Raw genomic sequence first — 23929 nt, 5'->3', positions numbered from 1 at the left:
CGCGTATATGGAACTCATCGTCCTTTGCCGTGCCGCTGCGCACCTCCTCCATCTTGGAGCGCGCGAAGGAATCTGTTCGCAGCTCGCGTCGTATCGCTTCCAGGTCTACGGTGGCTGAAGCGCATGCCCACGCCTTGGGTGCGAAAATGTGTTTGGCCGCTACCGGTGCTGCTTCCTCCAGATACTGAGGCTTCCTGGATAGCGCATCAGCCATGATGTTGTTGTCTCCGGGGATATATTCTATCCTGAAGTCGAAATCCGCAAAGAACTCCGCCCAGCGGATGTGTCTCTGGTTCAGGAACCGCGCCGTGCGCCAGTACTCCAGGTTCTTATGGTCCGTGCGAACTTGCACCGTGTGTTTGGCTCCGATGAGGAAGTGCCGCCACGCCTTGAATGCTGCATGAATGGCCAGCAACTCTCTGTCCCAGATGGTGTAGTTCTGCTCCGACTTGCTGAGTTTCCTGGAGTAGAAAGCACACGGCCTCCAATCCCCTTGCGGGTCTCGCTGCAACAGGACTGCCCCCACGGCTCTGTCGGAGGCATCCGTCTCCACCCTCATGGGTTTGCTGGGGTTCACATGCAGCAGTTGTTCCTCGGAAGCGAAAAGACGCTTGAGTTTCTGAAAGGACTGCTCCGCCTGCTCCGTCCAGATGAACTTCTTCTTCTTGGAGCTGAGGGTGTCCGTGATGGCCGCCGTCTGCATAGCGAAACCCTTGATGAACTTGCGATAAAAGTTAGCAAAGCCGACAAACCTCTGGACCTCCTTCCGATTGCGCGGGCTCTTCCAGTCCAGTACTGATCGTACCTTGGCGCTGTCCATGGCGATTCCCTTGTCGGACAGCTTGTAGCCCAGGAAATCCACCTCCGTCGTGTCGAACTGGCATTTCTCCAGCTTGGCGTAAAGCCTGTGCTCCCGTAGTCTTTGCAGGACTTCCTTGACATCTCTCTCGTGAGCCTCCTGCGATTCCGAGAAGATCAGAATGTCGTCCAGGAAGCAGACGCACTTCTTGTAGAGGAGCCCCGCTAACACGTGATGCATGAAGGCTTGGAAGCAGTGGGAGCCATTTTGTAAACCAAAGGGCATAACCCTATACTCATAGGTGCCCAAGGGCGTGAACATGGCCGTCTTCCACTCGTCGCCCTCCCGCATGCGTATAAGATTGTACGCCCCTCGTAGATCCAACTTGGTGAAGATGCGTCCCTTCCTCACCGTCGCAAGCAAGTCGTCGATCTTGGGCATCGGGAAAGCCGTGGGCTTGGTTTTCGAGTTTAAAATTCTGAAATCAACTACTAGCCTCTTCTGGGGCGTGTCTTTTTTCTTCACAAAGAACACAGGACTGCCCCCCACTGCTTTGGATTCTCGGATGAAGCCCCGCTTCAAATTGTGATCTATGAACTCCCTGAGCTCTTGCAGTTCATCTTCAGACATTGAGTACAGTTTTCCGGTCGGCAGCGTTGCCCCCAGCAGGAGGTCAATCTTGCAGTCGTAGGGTCTGTGGGGAGGCAGCTTGTCCGCTTCCTTCTTGCAGAAGACCTCCAAAAATGCCTTGTACTTGTCGGGTACCGCTTGCAGCATGCCCAGTTGTAGCTGTGGGTCATCCTCTTGCCCCTCGTCCTCCTGGTTAGTCATGATGCAATGTTCTGCGCAGTAGGAGGAGCAGAAGGTCAATTTACGCTGGTACCATGCCAATGCCGGGCTGTGCCTGTCCAACCAGCTTATGCCCAACACTATGGGCGTGTCTGACAGTTGGGTGACGTTGAAGCTGATGACTTCGCGGTGATTTCCAATGCGCATCACCATTGGCGGCGTTTGCTGTACCACCTGTCCCCCCAGCAATTCTCTTCCATCGACTGTCACTACTTTCAGGGGCATCGCGGCAGGCAGGAGCGCTATGCTATGTTGCTTGATGAAATCCACTCCTATAAAGTCTGCATTGCTACCAGAGTCAATGGTAATAGGGACTTCCATGGTGAGCCCATTGGGAAGCTGGAGTGTTGCGGTGAGCTGCACCACTGGTTTGGGCGGGAGGGGGTCTGTGGGCTGTAAGATTCCTGGGGACTGCTTCACTGACTCGTCTGACTGGGCCCCAGCGGCTCTGCTTCCAGCCAGACTTCGTCGTTTCCCTGCTGCGGTTCCCTCTGCTGAGCTGCTTCTGTTACTTTTGCTGAGGCTGCATTGTGCTTGCGGAGCCTCTGGGGGCACTCTTTTGCCATATGCTGAGCACTTTCGCAGATGTAACACTTCCTGTTCCCTCTAGGAGGCTTCACCTTGGCTGCTCCTGGTGTGAGGGCTCTGGTCGCTGACTGAGCCTTGGCACCACCTATCTCCATCGGCTCCTCTCCCCCTCCCAGTGGAGGCGTGGATTGAGCGCGCGCTGAGTCTCTGGGAAAGAAAGGAGGTGCCCTTGCTGGCGTGCATCCCCAACGCCCTTCATCTTTGCTCCAGGGACGTTCTTCCAGCCGCACACCAATCGTCAGCGCCTTCTGGATCACTTCTTGAGTGCTCCGTGGTCTCTCCCCCCTTGCGATTTCGTCTTTCACAGCCCCGTTTAGCCCCTCCCAGAAGAGGTCCCTGACGGACGCTGAGTCTTTTTCCCATCCCAGCGCGTTGACCAATGCAAAAAAGCGGGAATGATATTGCCTTACAGTGGCTCTGCCTTGTTTCAAACCGTGAATCTCTTTTCTAGCGACATCCACATCTATCTCCGATAAAAAACAATCGTCCATTGCCTTAATGAAGGCTTTTGCGTTTTGGAGGGCTGGATCATTATCTCTCCACAGATTGCGCAACCACGCTTTTGCTTCTCCATGGAGATGCGTTAGTATGAAGCCTACTTTCTCCTGCTCATCTCTAAAGTCCTTCTCCAGCAACTTTAGCGCAAAAACTACGTCTGCTCTGAAGTTAGGATATTGCTGCAGACTCCCATCGAAATGCGACACCAGGCTCCCCCCTCTCTTCCCGAGCCCGATCCCTTCTGATTTGGCTCCCGGTGGCCCCTGTTTAGTCAACATTTCCAACCTGTTTTGCAGATCCTTGCAGACAGCATCTGATTCCTCTTCTCTCCTCTTTGCCGCTCGTATTTCTGCGTTAAGTTGTACCACGGCATCTTGCAAAGCTGCCAGTCGTTCTTCTGTAGTCATCTTGTGCTGCTTTTGTGAACTCGCGAAGCACCAATCTTCGCCCCTCGCTGCGTCCTCTCACGTTGCGAGGTACTTTGAGTTGTGACGGGACTTACTGTCAGAGCTGCCTCCAGGTCCCAGCTCACAGAGGACCAACGCTAGGCTGTAGTTATGTACAAAAGTCTTTATTGAGATTCAGTTTCCATTTTAAAGCCGCAGCGTGCAGCTCTACGTCTCGACCTTAGACCGGCGAAGTCCCGTCTGAGTCTCCTCCCCTTCCACACCAGTTTAAGACCCTCGCCTTGCTCCACCTCTTCCTAAGTTCCTTTCTCCTCTGGGCCCTCCTGCCCGCTAGGGTCTCATCCTTCCTGGACTCCTCTGACGCTGACCCTGACGATTCTTGCCCCTCCTTCCGGCGGGCTTTAGGACCTGGTTCCCTATCCGGGCTACCTTCTGTGCCGCTCGCCTGTACCTTTGAACTTGGCGCGCGCGCCCAGCCTGCAACTTTCCTCTTGACCGTTAACTCGCTCTCCGATGGAGGCGTGGTCAACCCTGACTCATCTTCTCTCGCTGGTGGTGCATATGTGGGCTCTGACACCTGGGACTCCTCCCCCCCACTACGCTCTGGTGGGGAAGCTGGTCCTGATTTCCAACTGCTGCTCTGGGAGTCCCCGCTGGCCCCTTGCTTCTGGGGTGTCCCCCTTGGGTCGCCCCTTGCCCTGCCCATCGGCGCCCCCTTCTGTGAATCTTCCGATTCGCTGGAGAGGCTCATGGAATCTATCAGGCTGCTGTCATATTCTCCTACGCTGCCCTCAGATTGCTCCCCCTCGCTCTCTATCTCCTCTCCTCCCTGCGCTCCCGCTGAGTCCCTGACAGCGCCACTCCCTGCTCAATCTCGCTGGAGAACATCAGATCCATGGCGCGAAAAAACTTCCTTGTGTCCTTTAGGACCTCATTATTGGCTGCCATTAGGGGTCTCACCCAGTGTTTAGCCCCCCCCTTCGAGATGGCCAATCACAAACGCTACCCTCGATTCCTCATCAGGAAAATCATCAAACTGCAGATTGAGGGCATATTGCATCTCTGTCCTAAAGGCTTGATAGTTCCTGGGATCACCCCCAAACTTCTGCACCAGTCCTGGCACCTTCCTCGGGAGTTGGGTGGCTTTTCCCTTTTCTGCATCATGAGCCCTCCTCTCCTCAAGCCTAGCCGTTTGCAGAGCTAACTGGACCTCCAACATCCTGTACCTTTCTTCCAGGCTTGGACCGGCTGCAGCTGCTCCCCCATCTCCGGCTCCGGCTGGGTTGCTCATGATACCTCTCCTTGCACAAGCTGCTTTCAGTGACTGTCAGATTGCTGTGATGGGATAATGAGCTGCTTGCGCGTAAAAGCTTGATCCCTCAGAGATTACTCCGGGTAGTAAATCTCTGCCTTGAGCGGAGCCCTTTGGCATGGCTCCGTCAGTCGCTGGTAGAATCTGACAGTGGGCGTCTGCGGAAACGTTTCCAACATAAAAGCTGTTTAACGGAAACGCGTCTCCTGGATTCTCTGCGTGACAGTTTCCAGCGAGGGATGGGGGTCCCCAAAGGGGGTCCTGATACCTCCTCACTGTTCTCACTGGAAGTATCCCAGAGACTCCCCTCCGACTCCCTTTCCCTTGGAGCTCCTGCACCCCCCCCTACTGGTTCCCTCTTCTGCTGTAGTGTCTCTGCTATTCTCCTGGAGCCTTTCCACCACCTGTTCTTCCGATGGCAGTTCCCTGACAGTATCTTACCGGCCCAATGGTTTTTCCTACTTTCTTCAGTTTAAGCTTGAATTTTGCTATAAGAAGCTGATGATCTGAGCCACAGTCAGCTCCAGGTCTTGTTTTTGCTGACTGTATCGAGCTTCTCCATCTTTGGCTGCAGAGAATATTATCAATCTGATTTCGATGCTGCCCATCTGGTGATGTCCACGTGTAGAGTCGTCTCTTGTGTTGTTGGAAAAGTGTGTTTGTGATGACCAGCTTGTTCTCTTGACAGAACTCTATTAGCCTTTGCCCTGCTTCATTTTGCTCTCCAAGGCCAAACTTGCCAGTTGTTCCTTTTATCTCTTGGTTCCCTACTTTAGCATTCCAATCTCCTATAATGAGAAGAACATCCTTCTTTGGTGTCACTTCTATTAGGTGTTGTAAGTCTTCATAGAATTGATCAATTTCAGTTTCTTCCACACCAGTAGTTGGTGCATAAACTTGGATTACTGTTATGTTAAAAGGTCTGCCTTGGATTCGTATCGAGATCATTCTATCATTTTTGAGATTGCAACCCAGTACTGCTTTCGCAACTCTTTTGTTGACTATGAGGGCCACTCCATTTCTTTTGCGGGTTTCTTGCCCACAGTAGTAGATATGATGGTCATCCGAACTAAATTCGCCCATTCCCGTCCATTTTAGCTCACTGATGCCCAGGATGTCAATATTTATTCTTGCCATCTCATTTTTGACCACATCCAACTTACCCAGGTTCATGGTTCTTACATTCCAGGTTCCTATGCAATATTTTTCTTTACAGCATTGGTCTCTATATATTTCCCCTATACCATTCATAATTCCTTGTCCAATATCCATCATTTCAAAGTTTTTTAACATAAATTCCCAAGAAATATTATCAAAGGCCTTTTCCGCATCCACAAATATCAACATAGCTTGCTTATCATTCCTGGCATTCAAATATTCCAAAACGTTAATTACATTCCTAATATTATCTTTCATTTGTCTGCCAGGAAGAAAACCTGCTTGGTCTTCATGTATCAAACCCTTCAACACTTTTTTCATCCTATTTGCTAATATATTAGCAAACACTTTGTAATCATTATTTAGAAGCGAAATCGGCCTATAATTCTTAACTTGAGATAAATCTGAGTCTTGCTTGGGTATTAAGGTAATATATGCTTCTTTCCAGGTTTCTGGTATCTCTCTTTTTGTTAATATATCATTCATTACTTCTCTCAGTGGTACAACTAGGATGTCCTTCATTTCTTTGTAAAATCTTGCACTAAATCCATCCGGCCCTGGGGTCTTTCCACTTTTTAATTCTTTAATTGCATTTCTTATTTCTTCTATTTCTATTCTTTCATTTAGTTTACTTTTCTCTTTCGTCAGAATTTTCTGCACCCCTTTCAAGTATTTTTCTATTTTCTTTAGATTATCTTTCTCCTTCTTCTTGTATAATTGTCTATAAAAGTTCACAAATCCTTTCCTTATTCCTTTCGGGTCCTCAATCTCTTTATCTTCAACCACAATCTTATGTACCATACTTTGTTCTTTCCTTTTTTTGATCTGCCACGCTAATAGTTTCCCAGATTTATTTGCATTTTCAAAGTTCTTTTGTCTCATCCTTTTGATGTTCCATTCCACTTCCTTGTTTATTATCATAGAGAATTGCGCTTGTAATGTTTTTATGTTAAGTTTCAATTTTTTATCATTATGTCTATCAATAAGTTTCTTCTCATTTTCCATAATTTGTTTTAAGATTTCTTTTTTCCCTTTCTCTCTATATTTGTTTTTAATTGCATTCTGTTGTATAAAGAAACCTCTCATAACTGCTTTTCCAGCGTCCCAAACTATACTTGTTTTTGTTCCTTGATTCATATTGTTTATAAAATAATCCCTCATATGTTTTTGCGCATTCTCTACTATTTTTTGATCATCAAAAAGATTTTCGTTTATTCTCCATCGGAAAGATTTTTCTTCAAATCCTTTTAAGGTACATTTTATTGGATTATGGTCCGAAAGCACCTTAGGTTGTATTTCAATCTTTAAGATTCTTGTTGTAAGATCATTTGTTATCCATATTTGGTCGATTCTTGACATTGATTGATTTGCTTCTGATTGATAGGTAAACTGTTTTTCCAATGGGTGTTTTAATCTCCAGATATCAATTAAATTACAATTCTCTGCCATCAAAAAAAAAGTATTTGGTAACTTCACTTCTTTTGATTTTCCTGATGCTCTTAATCTATCCATCTCCATTGAGACCACTGCGTTCATATCACCCATTATTATAATTTTTTGATCAATATATTCAAATAATTTCTCTTCTAAGTCTCTGAAAAAGTCCGTTTTGTTTTCATTAGGTGCATACACTCCGACGATTATTATTTTTTCACCTTGCCATTTGACTTGTACTGCCACAATTCTACCTTCTTCATCTTTAAAAATCTGGTGGGCTTCTATTTTATTTTTAATATATAGAACCACTTATCTTTTTTTATTTTGTTCGATGAAATAAATTCGTTCCCTAATTTTTTATTTACCAAATTTTTTCTATGTCTCTTCATCACATGAGTCTCTTGCAAACAAATAATATCCAAATTTAGTTTTTTCAAATATTGTTGAATTTTATTTCGTTGTTTTTTTCTCATTTATCCCATTAACATTCCAGGTCCATAATTTCAACGCTATAATATCTTCTGATTACAGTGGTGCCCCGCAAGACGAACGCCTCGCAAGACGAAAAACCCGCTAGACGAAAGGGTTTTTCGTTTTGGAGGCGCTTCGCAAAACGAATTTCTCTATGGGCTTGCTTCGCAAGACGAAATGTCTTGTGAGTTTTTCCAACTTTTTTTCCCTTTCCCCCCTTTTTCTAAGCCGCTAAGCCGCTTATCAGCTGATCCGCTAAGCTGATAAATCGCTAAAAGCCGCTAAGCCGCTAATAGCGCTAAGCCGCTAAGCTGTCAATGGGCTTGCTTTGCAAGACGAAAAAACCGCTAGACGAAGAGAATCGCAGAACGGATTATTTTCATCTTGTGAGGCACCACTGTAGTTTTTAATAATAGTCTTTAATTTATTTTCCCCTCTTCCTCCTCTTCCTCTACCTTCTCCTCATCCGAATCTTGCGAATCTTCTCCTTCAGCTCCTGCCCCCATTGGTGCAGTTTCTTCACTTCCCAATTCTTTGTACCTTCTCAAAAATTTATCCAGTTCATCCAGTCTTGTTATTCTGTGTCTTTTCCCTTTGTAAGCAAATGAAAGTCCTTCTGGGAACTCCCATCTAAATTCAATATTGTTTTTCATGAGAGCTTGCACTAACTGTTGGTATTGGTTGCGTTTTTTCAGCAGGTGAAGTGGGACGTCTTTAAAAATGATTATGTTATTCCCCCTAATATTCAATCTTCTCTCCCTATTTTTTTGCAAAATTAAATTTCTCATTTCTCTATCTCTAAATATTACCAAACAATCTCCTGGGAATTTCTTCGCTTTATTTGTCCTTAGTTTGATTCTAAAGGCATTATGTACCGTCTTTGCCACATCTTCTTCTTGCATCTCCATCCAAATAGCAATTTCCTTAATCAATTTATCCTTTATTTCTTCTCCTTGTGTTTCTGGGACCAATCTGAATCTCAGATTAGTCTCCCTTTGTCTCAGTTCATTCATTGCAATAGCGTCCCACAATTCTTCTTGAATTTTGTTAACTTCTAACACCTCTGCTTTAATTTTTTTCCTCCCCCTTCTTCAGTTCTTTAATCTCCATTTTATTCTTTTTAGCCCCCTCTTCTAAATTTTGTGTCCTTTTTGGCATATCTTTCATCTGACCCTTAATTTCATTAATAGTTTCATCTATTTTTTCCACCGTCACATCTATTTTTTTATCCACTTGTTCCAATTTTGCCTCAATATTTTTCTCGCTTTTGTGTATTTCTGATTTAAGCTCTGCTTTAAGATCAGTAAACATCTTTATTAATTCTCCTTTAAGATCAGATTCTTGTTTAGAACTTTTCCTTTCTGCTGGTGTGCCTTCTCCTTTCTTTTGTGTATACGTCATTTCCAAACTAACAAAAAAGAAAAATTAAGTTGGACCACTAGATTTATCCACCAGGGGGAGTTAATCAAATAGTTACCAATTATATAATTTAATGTCTATAACCATAAAAATCCACTAGGGGGTGCTCGAAACTTATCCAACCAAGTTACTTAACGCAGTGGTGTTGTTGTAATACTTAAATGAAAAACCAATCACAGAATTTGTATATTTAAATTCTTCTTTTTTTCCCGCCTCTTGGATGGCCAAATCCAATATTTGGTATATTTGTAATTATATCCCACTCCACCAATGTATTTGTAATCCGCTTCCGATTATAAAACAAAAGCAAAAAATTGTAATCCTTAAAACCCTTGGATCTCCAACCGTCAATTAGTCCCAGGCTCTGCTCTCAATAACAAAAATTAGGTAAAAGGTAAAGGTACCCCTGCCCGTACGGGCCAGTCTTGACAGACTCTGGGGTTGTGCGCCCATCTCACTTAAGAGGCCAGGGGCCAGCGCTGTCCGGAGCCACTTCCGGGTCACGTGGCCAGCGTGACATAGCTGCTCTGGCCAGAGCCAGAGCCAGAGCCAGAGCCGCACACGGAAACGCCGTTTACCTTCCCGCTGGTAAGCGGTCCCTATTTATCTACTTGCACCCGGAGGTGCTTTCGAACTGCTAGGTTGGCAGGCGCTGGGACCGAGCAGCGGGAGCGCACCCCGCCGCAGGGATTCGAACCGCCGACCTTTCGATCGGCAAGCCCTAGGCGCTGAGGCTTTAACCCATAACAAAAATTATAAGTTCCCAAAAAGAAAAAGAAAAAATAGTTTCCACAACTCATTACAGGAAAAGACGGTAATCTCCAGGAAGATAAATGAAAAAACAAAAAACAAAGCAAACCCTGATGTACAAAGGTTTCTTAAAATGACGAAAAAGAGAAAGCAAAGCAAGTCCCGATATCCAAGGGTCTCTTAAAATGGCGATTCTTTGTTCCCTTTAACAAAGGGGACAGAGAGGGGCGGTCTTTCTTTCTCCCACCATCAGAGTTAAAATAGAAAGCACCTCTGTTATATTTAAATCAGCTATAATCCACAGTCCAACCAAATCAAACACAAAAATAAGTCTTCTCTTCTTTATCTATGTCTTTTCAAAGGTGAAGATGAATATTATAAGTTAGAAATGAAGCTTCAAAACTTGTTGCACAGTTCTTTTTTGAAATCGAAAGTAATATAGAATACTCCGTCACCGGGGATCCTTTTTCCGACGTTTTAATATATCTCTCAGATAAAAAAACACAACCAAAGTCAGGGAAATAAAAAGAATGTCTTCTGTCCCCTCAAGTCCAAATAGTTTTTTTACATCCACGCAGGGGATAGATCTTTTTGCCGAAAACCACCCCCGTTTGTTTTGTACTCACGATTCCGTTCGCTCTGTAAATAGTCTCTGTGTATTCTTTGGAGTTCAGACAAGGTTGACCTCCTGTTTGTCCCTTGTCTGTATCGAATTAGGACCTAATCTGCTATTTTTTAATCCTTTTTTAAAGTTGCCAATTCGAATTCTTTGATTTGGAAAGCCGCTCGCTCCGGTAGGCAGGCTCGGGGCTTCGCTCCTGGAAGCTGGCAATGGTGTCCTGCTGTCGGCCCTTCTGCTCCGCCGTTCTCGTCTCCTCTTAAAGGGGATACCTGGCGGCCGGGAGAATCGCTCTTCTGACAGCGCTGGGATCCTGATCCACTGAATCTCCTTTCAGTGGGTTTTGGGGGGCTACAGCGCCCTTGTAGCACCCCCCTTTGCCTCTTTGGAGCAAGTCACCCTCTCCCGAGGGAAAACTCGCCTGCTTCCACCTCGTGATCCGACTGGAAGTCCTTTACAAGCCTTTTTAAAAGGGGAGCCTTGCACTTCAGGCGTTAGTTTGCACCTGGGCTTCTTCGTTTTACCTTCTTTATTAAACGCCTTACCCTTAATTTTTTTCCCTTATTTACATATTCAATTCCTTGTGGTTGTTTATTAAATCTATAAATTTCTTGTGGTTTCTTATTAAGTCTATAAATTTATATTAAATCTATAAATTCTTTGTGGTTTCTTATTAAATCCCGCCGTTCATCCCGGGATAGTTTATAGCAGAAAAATGCAAAATTAGAACACAATGCATAATAACAAGTTATAGAGAAACTAACACAACATTATAGATCAAAATAACAATATGTAGAAAAATAAAGGATCTTGGGGAAGGATAAGTTAGTGAGTCGGTCGAACATTCTGACGAAACAATGAAGGGATGTAAAATAACATCTGGGAAAATGCATGAATAAAACACTAAATAAATAAATACATAGATTATTGAGCTTCCATGACCAGTGGAAGTCTGTCTATATTTTATAAATAGATTTTTTAAAAAATAATACACATGAAAAAGCTTCCCTAGAGATGGCTGCTGTCAGAGCTGCCTCCAGGTCCCAGCTCACAGAGGACCAACGCTAGGCTGTAGTTATGTACAAAAGTCTTTATTGAGGTTCAGTTTCCATTTTAAAGCCGCAGCGCGCAGCTCTACGTCTCTTTTTTTTTATAAAATTTTTATTGAATTTTCACATTTTATAAACACAGACACACACACAGACAAAGACAACACATATGAAGTTACATTTCCTTACTTTCCTAACCCCAGTTCTTGACCTCCCCCACCCCCCCTTCATACATCCTAATTCAATTAAATTAGCTCAGCAAGTTCATATCTCTCATCCTTTACATATTATTATTATATATATATATATTTAAAGAAATACTTAATTCTTTTTACTTGGCCAAATTTTGCTTATCCAATTTTCTTATAAATATTAAATCCTTTTCTAAGGTCGACTCGAATTCCTTCCACGAATTTCCCTTTTATCTTAAAAATAGGTCATAATAATCAAACACAAAGGTCATAAACATTTTTTTAAAAATTCTTTTTCTTTCCCCCCCCGCCCCGGTTTCTGTCCCTTCCCAATGTCCCCATGTCCACAAAAACAGTTTTTAGCCTGGATTCCTCACGTCTGAGGCCTTTAAATCTCTGTCAGTCTCTCTCTGCCGATTTTGTTGGTAGCCCTCTTTGTTGGTCCTCGGGTCTCGAAGGAGTTCTAGCTCAGTCTCATCAAATTTTCTTCCATCCAAAGTACTTGGTACCAGCTGCTGCGAAAGGTCAGCTAATCCATACTCAAAGAGGAAGCCCCAATCATATTTCTTGTTTCTTTTAAATTCAAATATTCCAAGTGTTCCAGGGGCTTCCTCCCTCCTCTTTCGCATCTTTCGCAGATTTGTAATCCAAAGGTCTTCTTCTTTGTGTTCTGACAATGTAGGCTTCTGGTTGGTAATCTCCATCTGTACTGGCCCTTGTTCCCTCTCCTCCTGTTCCGAGGTTATCTCTTCTAATTCAGCTGCAGATTTTTTCCCGGTCAAGTCCATTGTGCCTTCAGCAGAGTCACTCATTTTAGAGTTCAAGGTTATAAGTTGTTTACTCATAGCCGTAGTCTGCTCCTGCAACTTTCCCACAAGAAAGAACATTCTTTCTATCTCTGCCTGTAATTTTCCATCTGCAGCCATTGTAGTGTTTCAATGTTTCCCCTAGGGGGATTCTGGTTACTTATTAGTCTTTTCCCAACAGTCCGTTACCGTGTTATTTCACTACTTTGTTTCCAACCAATTTAGTTCAAATATAACAAATTTAGTCCAGAAAAGGTGTTAAATAATAAGATCTTTAACTTTCACTGCCCGTTTGACAGCTCCTTTGACAGCTGTCAGACTCCTTGTTCCTTTTTCTCCAGCTCACATAGAGGACACTCCCGGGTCTGGGGGGGTTTAAACAAAAGCTTCTAAAATTCCACTTTTACTCTCCAGCACAAATCTTCTTCTGTCAAATTCATGAAAATATTATCTTTTAAAAAACACCAAAAAGACAAAACTCTCCACCTTAGTTCTCCGATCCTTGCTTTAAATCTTCTGTAAGCGGGGGGGGGGGGGTGCGGACTTCCCTTTAGCACATCCCCCGATCGTACCGAATTCAAGGATAGAAATTTTAAGGTCCAAGTTCCAATTTACTCACGGATTAATTAAAGTCCGAATTTCAGGGAAGAAAGTCAGCGGTCTCCGGCCATGGCTCGCGGCTTCGCTCCACTGCAGTAGCGGTCCACTCACAGCACCACGCCACTCCCCATACCCTCTCCGCAGCCTTTAAAAAGGCTCTTCGTGGGTCGGGGGGTTAGCGCGATCTGGTTAATGGCGGATTCCCTCCGAGCTCCGGAGGGAATCGACACCGCTGGAGAAGGGTTCTACCTGAAGCCTGCGGACTTGGTGACTCGGCGGGCACATAAAGCGCGCAGCTCTACGTCTCAACCCTAGACCGGCGAAGTCCCGTCTGAGTCTCCGCCCCTTCCACACAAGTTTAAGACTCTCGCCTTGCTCCACCTCTTCCTAAGTTCCTTTCTCCTCTGGGCCCTCCTGCCCGCTAGGGTCTCATCCTTCCTGGACTCCTCTGACGCTGACCCTGATGATTCTTCCCCCTCCTTCCGGCGGGCTTTAGGACCTGGTTCCCTATCCGGGCTACCTTCTGTGCCGCTCGCCTGTACCTTTGAACTAGGCGCGCGCGCCCAGCCTGCAACTTTCCTCTTGACCGTTCCCTCGCTCTCCGATGGAGGCGTGGCCACCCCTGACTCCTCTTCTCTCGCTGGTGGTGAATATGTGGGCTCTGATACCTGGGACTCCTCCCCCCCACTACGCTCTGGTGGGGAAGCTGGTCCTGATTTCCAACTGCTGCTCTGGGAGTCCCCGCTGGCCCCTTGTTTCTGGGGTGTCCCCCTTGGGTCCCCCCTTGCCCTGCCCATCGGCGCCCCCTTCTGTGAATCTTCCGATTCGCTGGAGAGGCTCACGGAATCTATTGGGCTGCTGTCATCCTCTCCTACGCTGCCCTCTGATTGCTCCCCCTCGCTCTCCATCTCCTCTCCTCCCTGCGCTCCCGCTGAGTCCCTGACAGCTGCCTTCAGATATTTTCTCACGGTTGCATCATAATAATAATAGCAACAAGGCCAACAGGATTCTGGGAGTTGCAGTTTCAGGCGCTCTAGGTTTGCCGCTGTCAGGGAACTGCCATCAGAGTCAAGGGTGGCGCTGAGGCTCCCTAATGATGATGCAGGAGAGGGAACCAGCAAAGGGAGAGAGGACGCTTCCGCTGGGGAAGGAGATAGAGGTGACACCAGGGAGAAAGGGGAGTCTGAGGGAGCTGCGGAGAGAAGGCTCCAGGACTCTTCCAGTGAAACCAGCGGGGAGAGCACAGGACCTCCTCTGGGGACGCCCACTCTGCGCAGACAGCTTTCGCGCAGAGAAGGGAGACGACGATTGGGTGTGAAAGAACTCTTATGTTGGAAGAAATTCAGGAAACGCCCACTGACGGATTCTTCCAGTGATTGAGACAGTCATGGTGTACTGACTGTCCAACCTGGGGGGAAAGTTTTGTCCAAACTACTCAGCCTGGAGCAGTTTGCGCTTTACGCACAAGCAACCCCATACCCCATTACAGCAATCCGTCAGTCCTTGACATTGTTTGTGCGGAGGGAACATCATGAGTCTGACAGGAGTAGCAGGCGCCGGAGAGGGAGCCAGGGGAGGACCAACTCTGGAGGAGAGAAACAGAGATTTGGAGCAACAGCTGGCTTTACTAGCGGCGCGGCTAGATGAAAGGCGGACTCAGGATGCTCAGGGGAAACCCACCCCCATTGGAAGGAAGGTACCGGGACTGGTGCATAAGTTTGGGGGCGACCCGAGGGACTATAATGGTTTTAAGACGGAGGTGCAGTATGCGCTGGAACTGCAGTATGATGATTTTGTGGATGATGGTGCAAGAGTTGCCTTCGTGATTGGGCATCTTGAAGGCGGCGCCAGGGATTGGGTTAGACCCTTGATGGCATTGGACAATGCTGCATTAAAAGACCTGAAGAAGTTTTTTAGCGCCATGGATCACATGTTTTCGAGTGAGCTGGAGCAGAGCTTGGGGCGCAGAGAGCTGATGGCTTGCAAGCAAGGGAGCCAATCAGTTAGAGAGTACTGGTCGCGGTTTTCTATGCTAATCCACGAACTTGGGTGGGAAGTGAGTTGGGAACCTATTCAGATGCTGTTTGAGGAAGGCTTAGCCCCCTGGGTTAAGGACGAACTTTCCCGCTCGCCCCGCCCGCAATCGATGGATCAGCTGACCAAAATGGCGCTGGCGATTGGAATACGACACGAAGTGCGGGCTTTGGAGAGGCGGGAAGGGAAAGCAGAGCGTTGGCATGACAACCGGATTCCTGAAATGCCGGGGCAACCTTCCCAGCCAGAGGAGCCAATGGAAATCGGAGGCGCGCGGGGGGGGGGGTTTCAAACTCCGGCGAGGTGCGCAAAAAGGAGGGGAAAGCGACCAGAAAGTGTTTCCTCTGCCAACAGCCGGGACATTTTGCCAGGGTGTGCCCGCAGAGAAAGGCTTGGCAAGGGATGGTGGGGGCCGCGGGCAGTGAGGAGGAGGGGCATTCACAGCAGGGAAACGAGAGCGCTTGGCTGCCGATCAAGGGGCACAGCAGCCAGGCAAACAACCAGTAAGAGTGCCCAAACCAGACCCCCCCGGACTGGCCATAGCCATAGAGATGGAGCTAGAGCTACCCAATGGACATCCTATTAAGGTGAAGGCACTGCTGGACTCAGGCAGTTCCTGCAATTTCTTTAGCAGGGACTTTGCACTAGAGCACCAACTGCAGCTGTTGCCCTTGGAGCGCCCCTTGCAAGTTACGACCATAGATGGGAGGGAACTCCTGGGGGGAGAAGTGACACACCAAACTCCTCCCATGAAGATGCGAGTCTCTAGGCATACTGAGACAATTGCATTTCATGTAGCCACACTGGCCGGGCCGCTAATCATACTGGGAATGAGCTGGTTGGCGCTGCATGATCCGGTGGTGGGATGGCACCAGCGCACAGTATCCTTTGGGTCAGCTCACTGTGTAGAACACTGCCACGGGGGGGGAGATCCCGAGGATGGCCGTAGCCAGAGTGGCAGGGTTGGAGGCGGAGGAAAAGGTGAGGATACCACCACAATACGCTGATTTGAAAGAAGTCTTCAGTGAGAAGGAGGCAGATAGGCTGCCCCCCCATAGGCCCTTTGACTGTCAAATCAACCTACTCCCAGGGGCTCAGCTGCCAGTGGGTAAGCTGTACGCCATGTCGGACAGGGAAATGCAGGAGTTGCGTAAGTTTATAGACAAGAACCTGAAGAGGGGTTTTATAAGAGAATCGAGGGCGGCGGGGGGCAGTCCAGTGTTTTTCGTGGAAAAGAGAGACTCAAAAGAACTGAGATTAATTTGTGATTACAGGAGGTTAAACTCAATATCGGAGCCGGTGACCTTCCCAGTGCCCAGAATCGAAGACATTTTGACCAGGGTAAGGAAGGGAAAGGTTTTTACCAAGTTGGATCTTCGAGGGGCGTACAATTTAATTAGGATAAGGGAAGGGGATGAATGGAAGACTACTATGTTCACCCCCCTGGGAGCCTTTGAGTACCTAGTTATGCCCTTCGGATTACAATCGGGCTCAGCATGTTTTCAAGGGTTCATGCACCACGTGTTGGGGTCCCTCTTGTACAAGAACTGTGTGGCTTTCCTAGATGACGTCCTGATCTACTCGGAGAACAAGGAACAGCATGTAAAAGATGTCAGAGAAGTGCTGAAGAAGTTGCAGGAGCACCAGTTGTGGGTGAAATTGGAGAAGTGCCAATTCCACGCCTGAGAGGTCGAATTCCTGGGTTACAGGTTGTCAGACAAGGGGTTAGCCTTGGACCCAAGCAAGGTGCAGGCGGTGCTGGAATGGAAGACTCCTAAGAACTGAAAGGACGTGCAGAGGTTCCTGGGGTTTGCAAATTTCTACAGGAAGTTCATCAAGAACTTCGCGCACTTGACTGCACCAATCACCGATTGTCTCAGTGGCAAGAAGAAGTTCGTGTGGACGGCAGAGGCACAGCAATCCTTTGAGAAACTAAAAGGAACGTTCGCTTCGGAAGAGCAGCTCTTGCACGTGGACCTGCAGAAGCCAATGAGGGTGGAGACAGATGCGTCAGACAGAGCGGTAGGCGCCATTTTGCTCCGTGCGCCTTTTTCTCGAGGAAGTTGAGCAAATCAGAACAAAACTACACGGTGTATGACAGGGAACTGCTTGCTATTCATGAAGTGTTCCGACGCTGGAGACATTTGTTGATAGGGGCTCAACACAAGATCCAGGTGTGCACGGACCATAAGAACCTGGAATACTGGAGGACTGCAAGGGTTCTCAACTAGAGACAGATGCGGTGGGCTCAGGAGTTTTTCAAATTTTCTTTTGAGATACGGTACATACCGGGAAAATAAAACGTCCGAGCACACGCCCTATCCCGGAAACCAGAATACTTAGAAGGAGAGGGGGCACCAGAAGTACGACACATAATACCCGAGGACCGATGGGTGTGTGGGGGAGTATTGGTTAGGAAAAGGGAATTGGCGGGGTTGACGAGGGACGACGAGTACGCACAAACCAAGATCAGGGAGCTCCAGGAAGCGGGTGAAAATCAAGGGGGTTTTCAGGAAAAGGATGGAGCATTGTATTACAGGGGAGCATTGTACATACCAGAGGGGGATTTGAGGAGGAGGGTACTCAAGCAATCTCATGACAACCCCATGACGGGGCACTTTGGTCAGCACAAGACCATGTTGCTTGTTACCAGGGAGTTCTGGTGGCCAAGAGTAAGGGAAGACGTGCGGGAATACGTGAGGGGATGCGACCAATGCCAGCAGGCTAAGGGGGAGAAAGCAGCACCCGCAGGGTTACTAGAACCCTTGCCCACTCCGGGGAAGCCATGGGAGGTGGTATCCATAGATTTTATGACCAATTTGCCCAGGTCCAGGGGGAAAACAGCGGTCATGGTGGTAGTGGACCTGTTGACCAAGATGTGCCATTTCATTGCTTGCTCGCATGCAGTATCGACAGAAGAAACAGCTAGGCTGTTTGTGGATCACGTTTTTTGGTTGCATGGCACCCCCTTGAGGGTTTTATCCGACAGAGGAAGGCAATTCACTTCCAGGTTCTGGAGGAAGCTCATGAGCTTGCTTCAAGTTGAGGTGAGTTTCTCGACGGCTCGTCACCCAGAAACCAACGGGCAAGCGGAAAGGGCCAATAGCATACTCCAACAGTACCTACAATGTTACGTCGGCGAGAGAGAGAACGACTGGGTGGAAAAGCTGGCGCTGGCTGAATTTGCTTATAATAACGCGGAGCATGTGTCCATGGGGATGAGTCCTTTCATGGCCAATTACAGGTGTCACCCCAGAGCCTTCCCAGGGGAGGTGGAGGGGAGGTGGAGTGTACCTGCGGCAGAGCAATTTGTGGAAGAAATGGAGGCCTTACACCAGCAGCTTAAAATGAACCTGGAGAGGGCCAAAGAAGAGTACAAAAGGCAGGCAGACAAGCACCGCAGAGAAGGGGAGACAATAAGGGTTGGGGACCGGGTGTGGTTATCAACCAAAGGGCTACCGTTCAAGGGAGGTTGTAAAAAATTACGGCCAAGGAGGCTGGGACCTTTTGAGGTCACGCAGCAGGTGAACCCTGTGGCTTTCCGGCTAAAACTGCCAACCAACATGAAATTGCATCCGGTGTTCCACCGGTCTTTACTTTCACCATACCAAGAAGGGAGGGAGTTTCCGGGGTGAGAGAGAGAAATCCCCAGTCACCCAGAGGTGGAGGAGAGGGAACTCAGTAGTCAAGCAGCAGAAATACTTGACTCAAGGTGGAAGGGGAAGCAGGTGGAATATTTGGTAGCTTGGGAGGGAGAGCCTGAGTCAGAAAACGCGTGGGTGCCTGCAGGAGAGATAAGGGATGAGTGTCTGCTGGGGGAGTTTCATCGCCGGTTTCCAAAGAAGCCGAAACCATTGGCAAGATTTTGGGAAGAGCAATTTGGAACCACGGATGATGAAGAAGAATTTGTGGGGTATCCTCCTTCAGAGGGAAAGGGAAGGGCGGTATCAGAGGAAGAGTCAGATTGGGGAGATTGGGCAGAGGACAGGAACAGCAGCAGGTGGAAAACGATGTTTGAATCATCTGAGGAAGGGGATAGTTCGTTCCAGGGGTTTCCCACTTCACCGCCCAGGAACCGGGGCGGGGGTGGGGAGGGCCCTGGGAGGGAGGTGGATGTCAGGGAACTGCCATCAGTCAAGGGTGGCGCTGAGGCTCCCTAATGATGATGCTGGAAAGGGAACCAGCAAAGGGAGAGAGGACGCTTCCGCTGGGGAAGGAGATAGAGGTGACACCAGGGAGAAAGGGAAGTCCGAGGGAGCTGCGGAGAGAAGGCTCCAGGACTCTTCCAGTGAAACCAGCGGGGAGAGCACAGGACCTCCTCTGGGGACGCCCACTCTGCGCAGACAGCTTTCGCGCAGAGAAGGGAGACGACGATTGGGTGTGAAAGAACTCTTATGTTGGAAGAAATTCAGGAAACGCCCACTGACAGATTCTTCCAGTGATTGAGACAGTCATGGTGTACTGACTGTCCAGCCTGGGGGGAAAGTTTTGTCCAAACTACTCAGCCTGGAGCAGTTTGCGCTTTACGCACAAGCAACCCCATACTCCATTACAGCCGCCCTGTAACCTTCCCTTTTCTTTTTGGGGTTCTAGGCGCCGCGCCCGTCGACAGGACCCCACAAGTTGCGCGAGTGTCTCCCGCTCGTGATTTTCCTCCGCAACCGGCTCAAATATGCCCTGATGGGCGACGAGGTCAAGAAGATCTGCATGCAGCGCTTTGTCAAGATTGATGGCAAGGTTCGCACTGACATCACCTAACCGGCGGGCTTCATGGGTGAGGCCCTAGGTTTCTAGTAGCAGGGTTTGAAATGCTCGATTTCCAGCGGTGGGACATTCTGCAGGGCGGAAAACTGGGTTTACGTGACAGTTGCACCACACTGGCATCCCACTGTAATGACTGCCCTCTCTCCCCACAGACGTGATCAGCATCAAGAAGACGGGAGAGCACTTCCGCCTGGTTTATGACACCAAGGGGCGCTTTGCCGTGCACCGCATCAGCCCCGAGGAGGCCAAGGTGAGAATTGGGGGACTCGATTTGAATCCTTTTCTTACCGAAAGACTCAGCCTTGCTGGCTTAAGATGGACAACCAGAGGAAGGAATGATCAGTGCTCGGAGTACTTTTGTGATTTAAATCCCTCATGAGTTAGACCAGATTCAAATCCCGTTTTTACAAAAAGACTCAGCTTTCTGGTATCCTCTTAATCAGGCTTCCTCAACTTCTGCCCTCCAGATGCTTTTGGCCTACAACTCCCATGATCACTAGATAGCAGGACCAGTGGTCAGGGATGATGAGAATTGTAGTCTCAAAAACATCTAGAGGGGCAAGGTTGAGGAAGCCTTTTCTTAATATTGACAAAAGGACAGATTTCTCCCATTCCTCCCAGCAGTACAAGCTGTGCAAGGTGCGCCGTATCCTGGTGGGCACCAAGGGCACCCCCCGCCTGGTGACGCACGACGCCCGCACCATCCGCTACCCGGACCCCCTGGTCAAGGTCAATGACACCGTCCAGGTTGACCTGCAGACGGGCAAGATCACCGACTTCATCAAGTTTGACACAGGTAGTGGTTCCTCTGAGCGTGTCGAGAGCGCGAGAATCCTTCCCCAATGGGGGGAGACTGCCTCTGGCCCTGGAGGCTCCCTTCCAGAGCACCCATATTTTTTGAAGCAGTTTTATTTTATTATTTCCATATATATGCATATGTCTGTCTGTCTGTCTGTCTGTCTATCTATCTATCTATCTATCTATCTATCTATCTATCTAATCTGTCCCCCCTGCCAGTCCCAATTCCGCCTCGCAGGACCATTGTTGCCCAAGTACCTTATGACCCTTTCCCTCCCTCTTCTTTCTGACAGGCAACCTCTGCATGGTGACGGGGGGTGCCAACTTGGGGCGCATCGGGGTAATCACCAACCGCGGGAGGCACCCTGGTTCCTTTGACGTGGTCCACGTCAAGGACACCAATGGCAACAGCTTCGCCACCAGACTCTCCAACATCTTCGTCATTGGCAAGGTGGGCACTGGCCATATTATTTCCATTTTTGAAATTATTTTAATTCATTCTCTCCTCTGCATTTTTTTATTAAAAAAATATATTTCCAATTTAAAATATTCTTACTTTTATTATTCTCCTGTTGTTTTTATTTTACAAGGATTTGTTTCCACAGCTATTCCAAATAAATCACCACCCAATTGATTCAGTTCAGTGCCATTTCTGTTCTTGCATGTTATTCTTTTTTTTTTTTAAGCAAGTATACTGTAATGCAAGGATATTTGTGAGGCATGACCTGATATTAATGGGGGGAATGTGATGCGACACCAAGGAGAACCAACTTCATCAAAATAAAAAAAATCCTTCCAGTAGCACCTTAGAGACCAACTAAGTTACTTTTTTAAATTTTGTTTTGAATACGGCAGACCAACACGGCTACCTACCTGTAACTACGATTTCATCAAGTTCGGGGTTCTCCTGAGCACGTTAAGAGTGCACTGAGCTGGAGTCCCTTTGGGGCGTGAAATTTGGATTTGGTTTAAATTGCACTCAGTTTGTTTCAATGAGAGTGCAGGTTGAAAAAGATTGGGCTAATCAATCCAATAATAATAATAATAAGTGCCTCTTATCGCTCTTTCCAGGGCAACAAGCCGTGGATCTCGCTGCCTCGCGGGAAAGGCATCGGCCTCACTATCGCCGAGGAGCAAGACAAGCGGCTGGCGGCCAAACAGAGCAGCGGATGAAGACGTGTGCGGAGGAATGAGGAAAGCAGAATTATTTTTCGCCAATAAAAGCATCTTGCAATGTGGCTCTGGGGCTCCTCTTCTCTTGAGTGGCTTTATTCTTATTTCCGCCTGGAAACATTTTGGGCCGGCTCCTACTTGGCCCTTGGAAAAATAATTTCAATTATTATTACAATAACGGTTACAGTTATTACAATAATGGTGGCAGGTATTATTACAAAAATAATTGCATACAATAATGATTGCCATTATTAGCGCAATAATGATCGCCGTTAGTACTACAATGATGGTTGCCATTATTGCAATAATTGCAGTTATTATTACAATAACTATTGCAGTTATTGCAACAACGAATGCAGTTATTATTGCAATAATGATTGCAGCTATTATCGCAAATAGCGGTTGCAGTTTTTACAGTAACAAATGTAATTATTTGTTGTTGTTTAGTCATATCCGACTCTTCGTGACCCCATGGACTAGAGGACGGCAGGTAGTTTGGTCAAAATGCAGTTATTAACAGCCAACAAAAAGGCCTTTTGAGTCACAGGGAAGGGAGCTGAATATCAAGTGACAGCTCCAGGGGTGGCCCTTAAAGAGAGAGGAATATCAAGTGACAGCCGCCGATGCCTTTTGGAGGGACTCCTTGCTCTGATCTAAATCCGAACCCGAGACCGAAATATAAGTGGCAGGCTAAATATAAGTGGCATTTCCAGGGCATTTCGCCTGACTAGCTGACTCTGCCTATTCTATGCTGCAGTTCCTGCATTTCAGCGGGTTGGGATAGATGAACCTTGGGTCCCATCTCTGCCCATCATGGTGGGTTATTGCTTTCTTACTGTTAAGAAGGAAGGAATAAGAAAGCCGTACAATACTAAGAAGAAGAAAGGAGCAGTAAGAAGAAAGCGTTATTACAGTGGTGCCCCGCAAGACGAATGCCTCACAAGAGGAAAAACCCGCTAGACAAAAGGGTTTTTCGAGGCGCTTCGCAAGACGAATTTCTCTATGGGCTTGCTTCGCAAGACGAAAACGTCTTGCGAGTCTTGCGATTTTTTTCGGCCCCCCCCCCTTTTCCAAGCCGCTAATAGCCGCTTAGCCGCTAAGACGCTAATAACCGCTAAGCCGCTAATAGGGTTGCTTCACAAGACGAAAAAACCGCAAGACGAAGAGACTCGCGGAATGGATTCTTTTCGTCTTGCGAGGCACCACTGTATTATTATTGCTTTTTTCTTAATAATAATAAAAGCAATAATAATAATGCTTTCTTATTGCTCCTTCTTAGTGTTGGTGTTGTTGTTTAGTCGTGTCCGACTCTTCGTGACCCCATGGACCAGAGCACGCCAGGCACTCCTGTCTTCCACTGCCTCCCGCAGTTTGGTCAGGCTCATGTTTGTAGCTTCGAGAACACTGTCCAACCATCTCATCCTCTGTCGTCCCCTTCTCCTTGTGCCCTCCATCTTTCCCAACATCAGGGTCTTTTCCAGGGAGTCTTCTCTTCTCATGAGGTGGCCAAAGTATTGGAGCCTCAGCTTCACGATCTGTCCTTCCAGTGAGCACTCAGGGCTGATTTCCTTAAGAATGGATCGGTTTGTTCTTCTTGCAGTCCATGGGACTCTCAAGAGTCTCCTCCAGCACCATAATTCAAAAGCATCAATTCTTCGGCGATCAGCCTTCTTGATGGTCCAGCTCTCACTTCCATACATCACTACTGGGAAAACCATGGCTTTAACTATATGGACCTTCTTAGTACTGCTTTCTTATTGCTTCCTTCTTAACAATAAGAAAGCAATAATAAGAAAAAAGCAGTAATGATAAAGCAATAAGTGTTATTGCTTATTAAGAAAGCAATAATAGGAAGAAAATGTGAAGGGCTCTTAAAGCCCTCCACAGCCTAGGACCCTCGTACCTACGGGACCGCCTCTCCTGGTATGCCCCACGGAGGACCTTAAGGTCCATATATAGCAACACCCTAGAGGTCCCGGGCCCTAAGGAAGTCAGATTAGCCTCAACCAGAGCCAGGGCCTTCTCAACACTGGCTCCAGCCTGGTGGAATGCTCTGTCTCTTGAGAGCAGGGCCCTGCGGGATCTCTTTCCGCAGGGCCTGGCCTTTGGCTCAGAATCAGTTTGATTCCCTCCCCCTTTTTCTTTTTCCTTTCTCCCCCTATGATGAGATTGCTCCCTAATTGTTTTAATGTTGTATCTTAATCTTT

General features: G+C 47.4%; 1 protein-coding gene across 1 annotated transcript in view; it reads left to right on the top strand.

Annotated features, from left to right (window-relative positions):
* Positions 1-21787, top strand: part of LOC307208274 (small ribosomal subunit protein eS4-like) — a 52756-nt gene extending 30969 nt beyond the window's left edge. Inside the window, 6 exon segments of the mRNA XM_079962930.1 lie at positions 19581-19742; positions 19746-19761; positions 19904-20001; positions 20376-20547; positions 20843-21000; positions 21621-21787. Of these exon segments, the coding sequence (XP_079819056.1) occupies positions 19581-19742; positions 19746-19761; positions 19904-20001; positions 20376-20547; positions 20843-21000; positions 21621-21722 (708 nt within the window). The 3' untranslated portion in view covers positions 21723-21787.
* Positions 21788-23929: the final 2142 nt, after the last annotated feature.

Source organism: Podarcis cretensis (genome assembly GCF_951804945.1).
Source record: "Podarcis cretensis genome assembly, chromosome: Z".
NCBI classification, from domain to species: Eukaryota; Metazoa; Chordata; class Lepidosauria; order Squamata; family Lacertidae; genus Podarcis; species Podarcis cretensis.
This window is presented reverse-complemented; position numbering and strand designations above follow the sequence as displayed.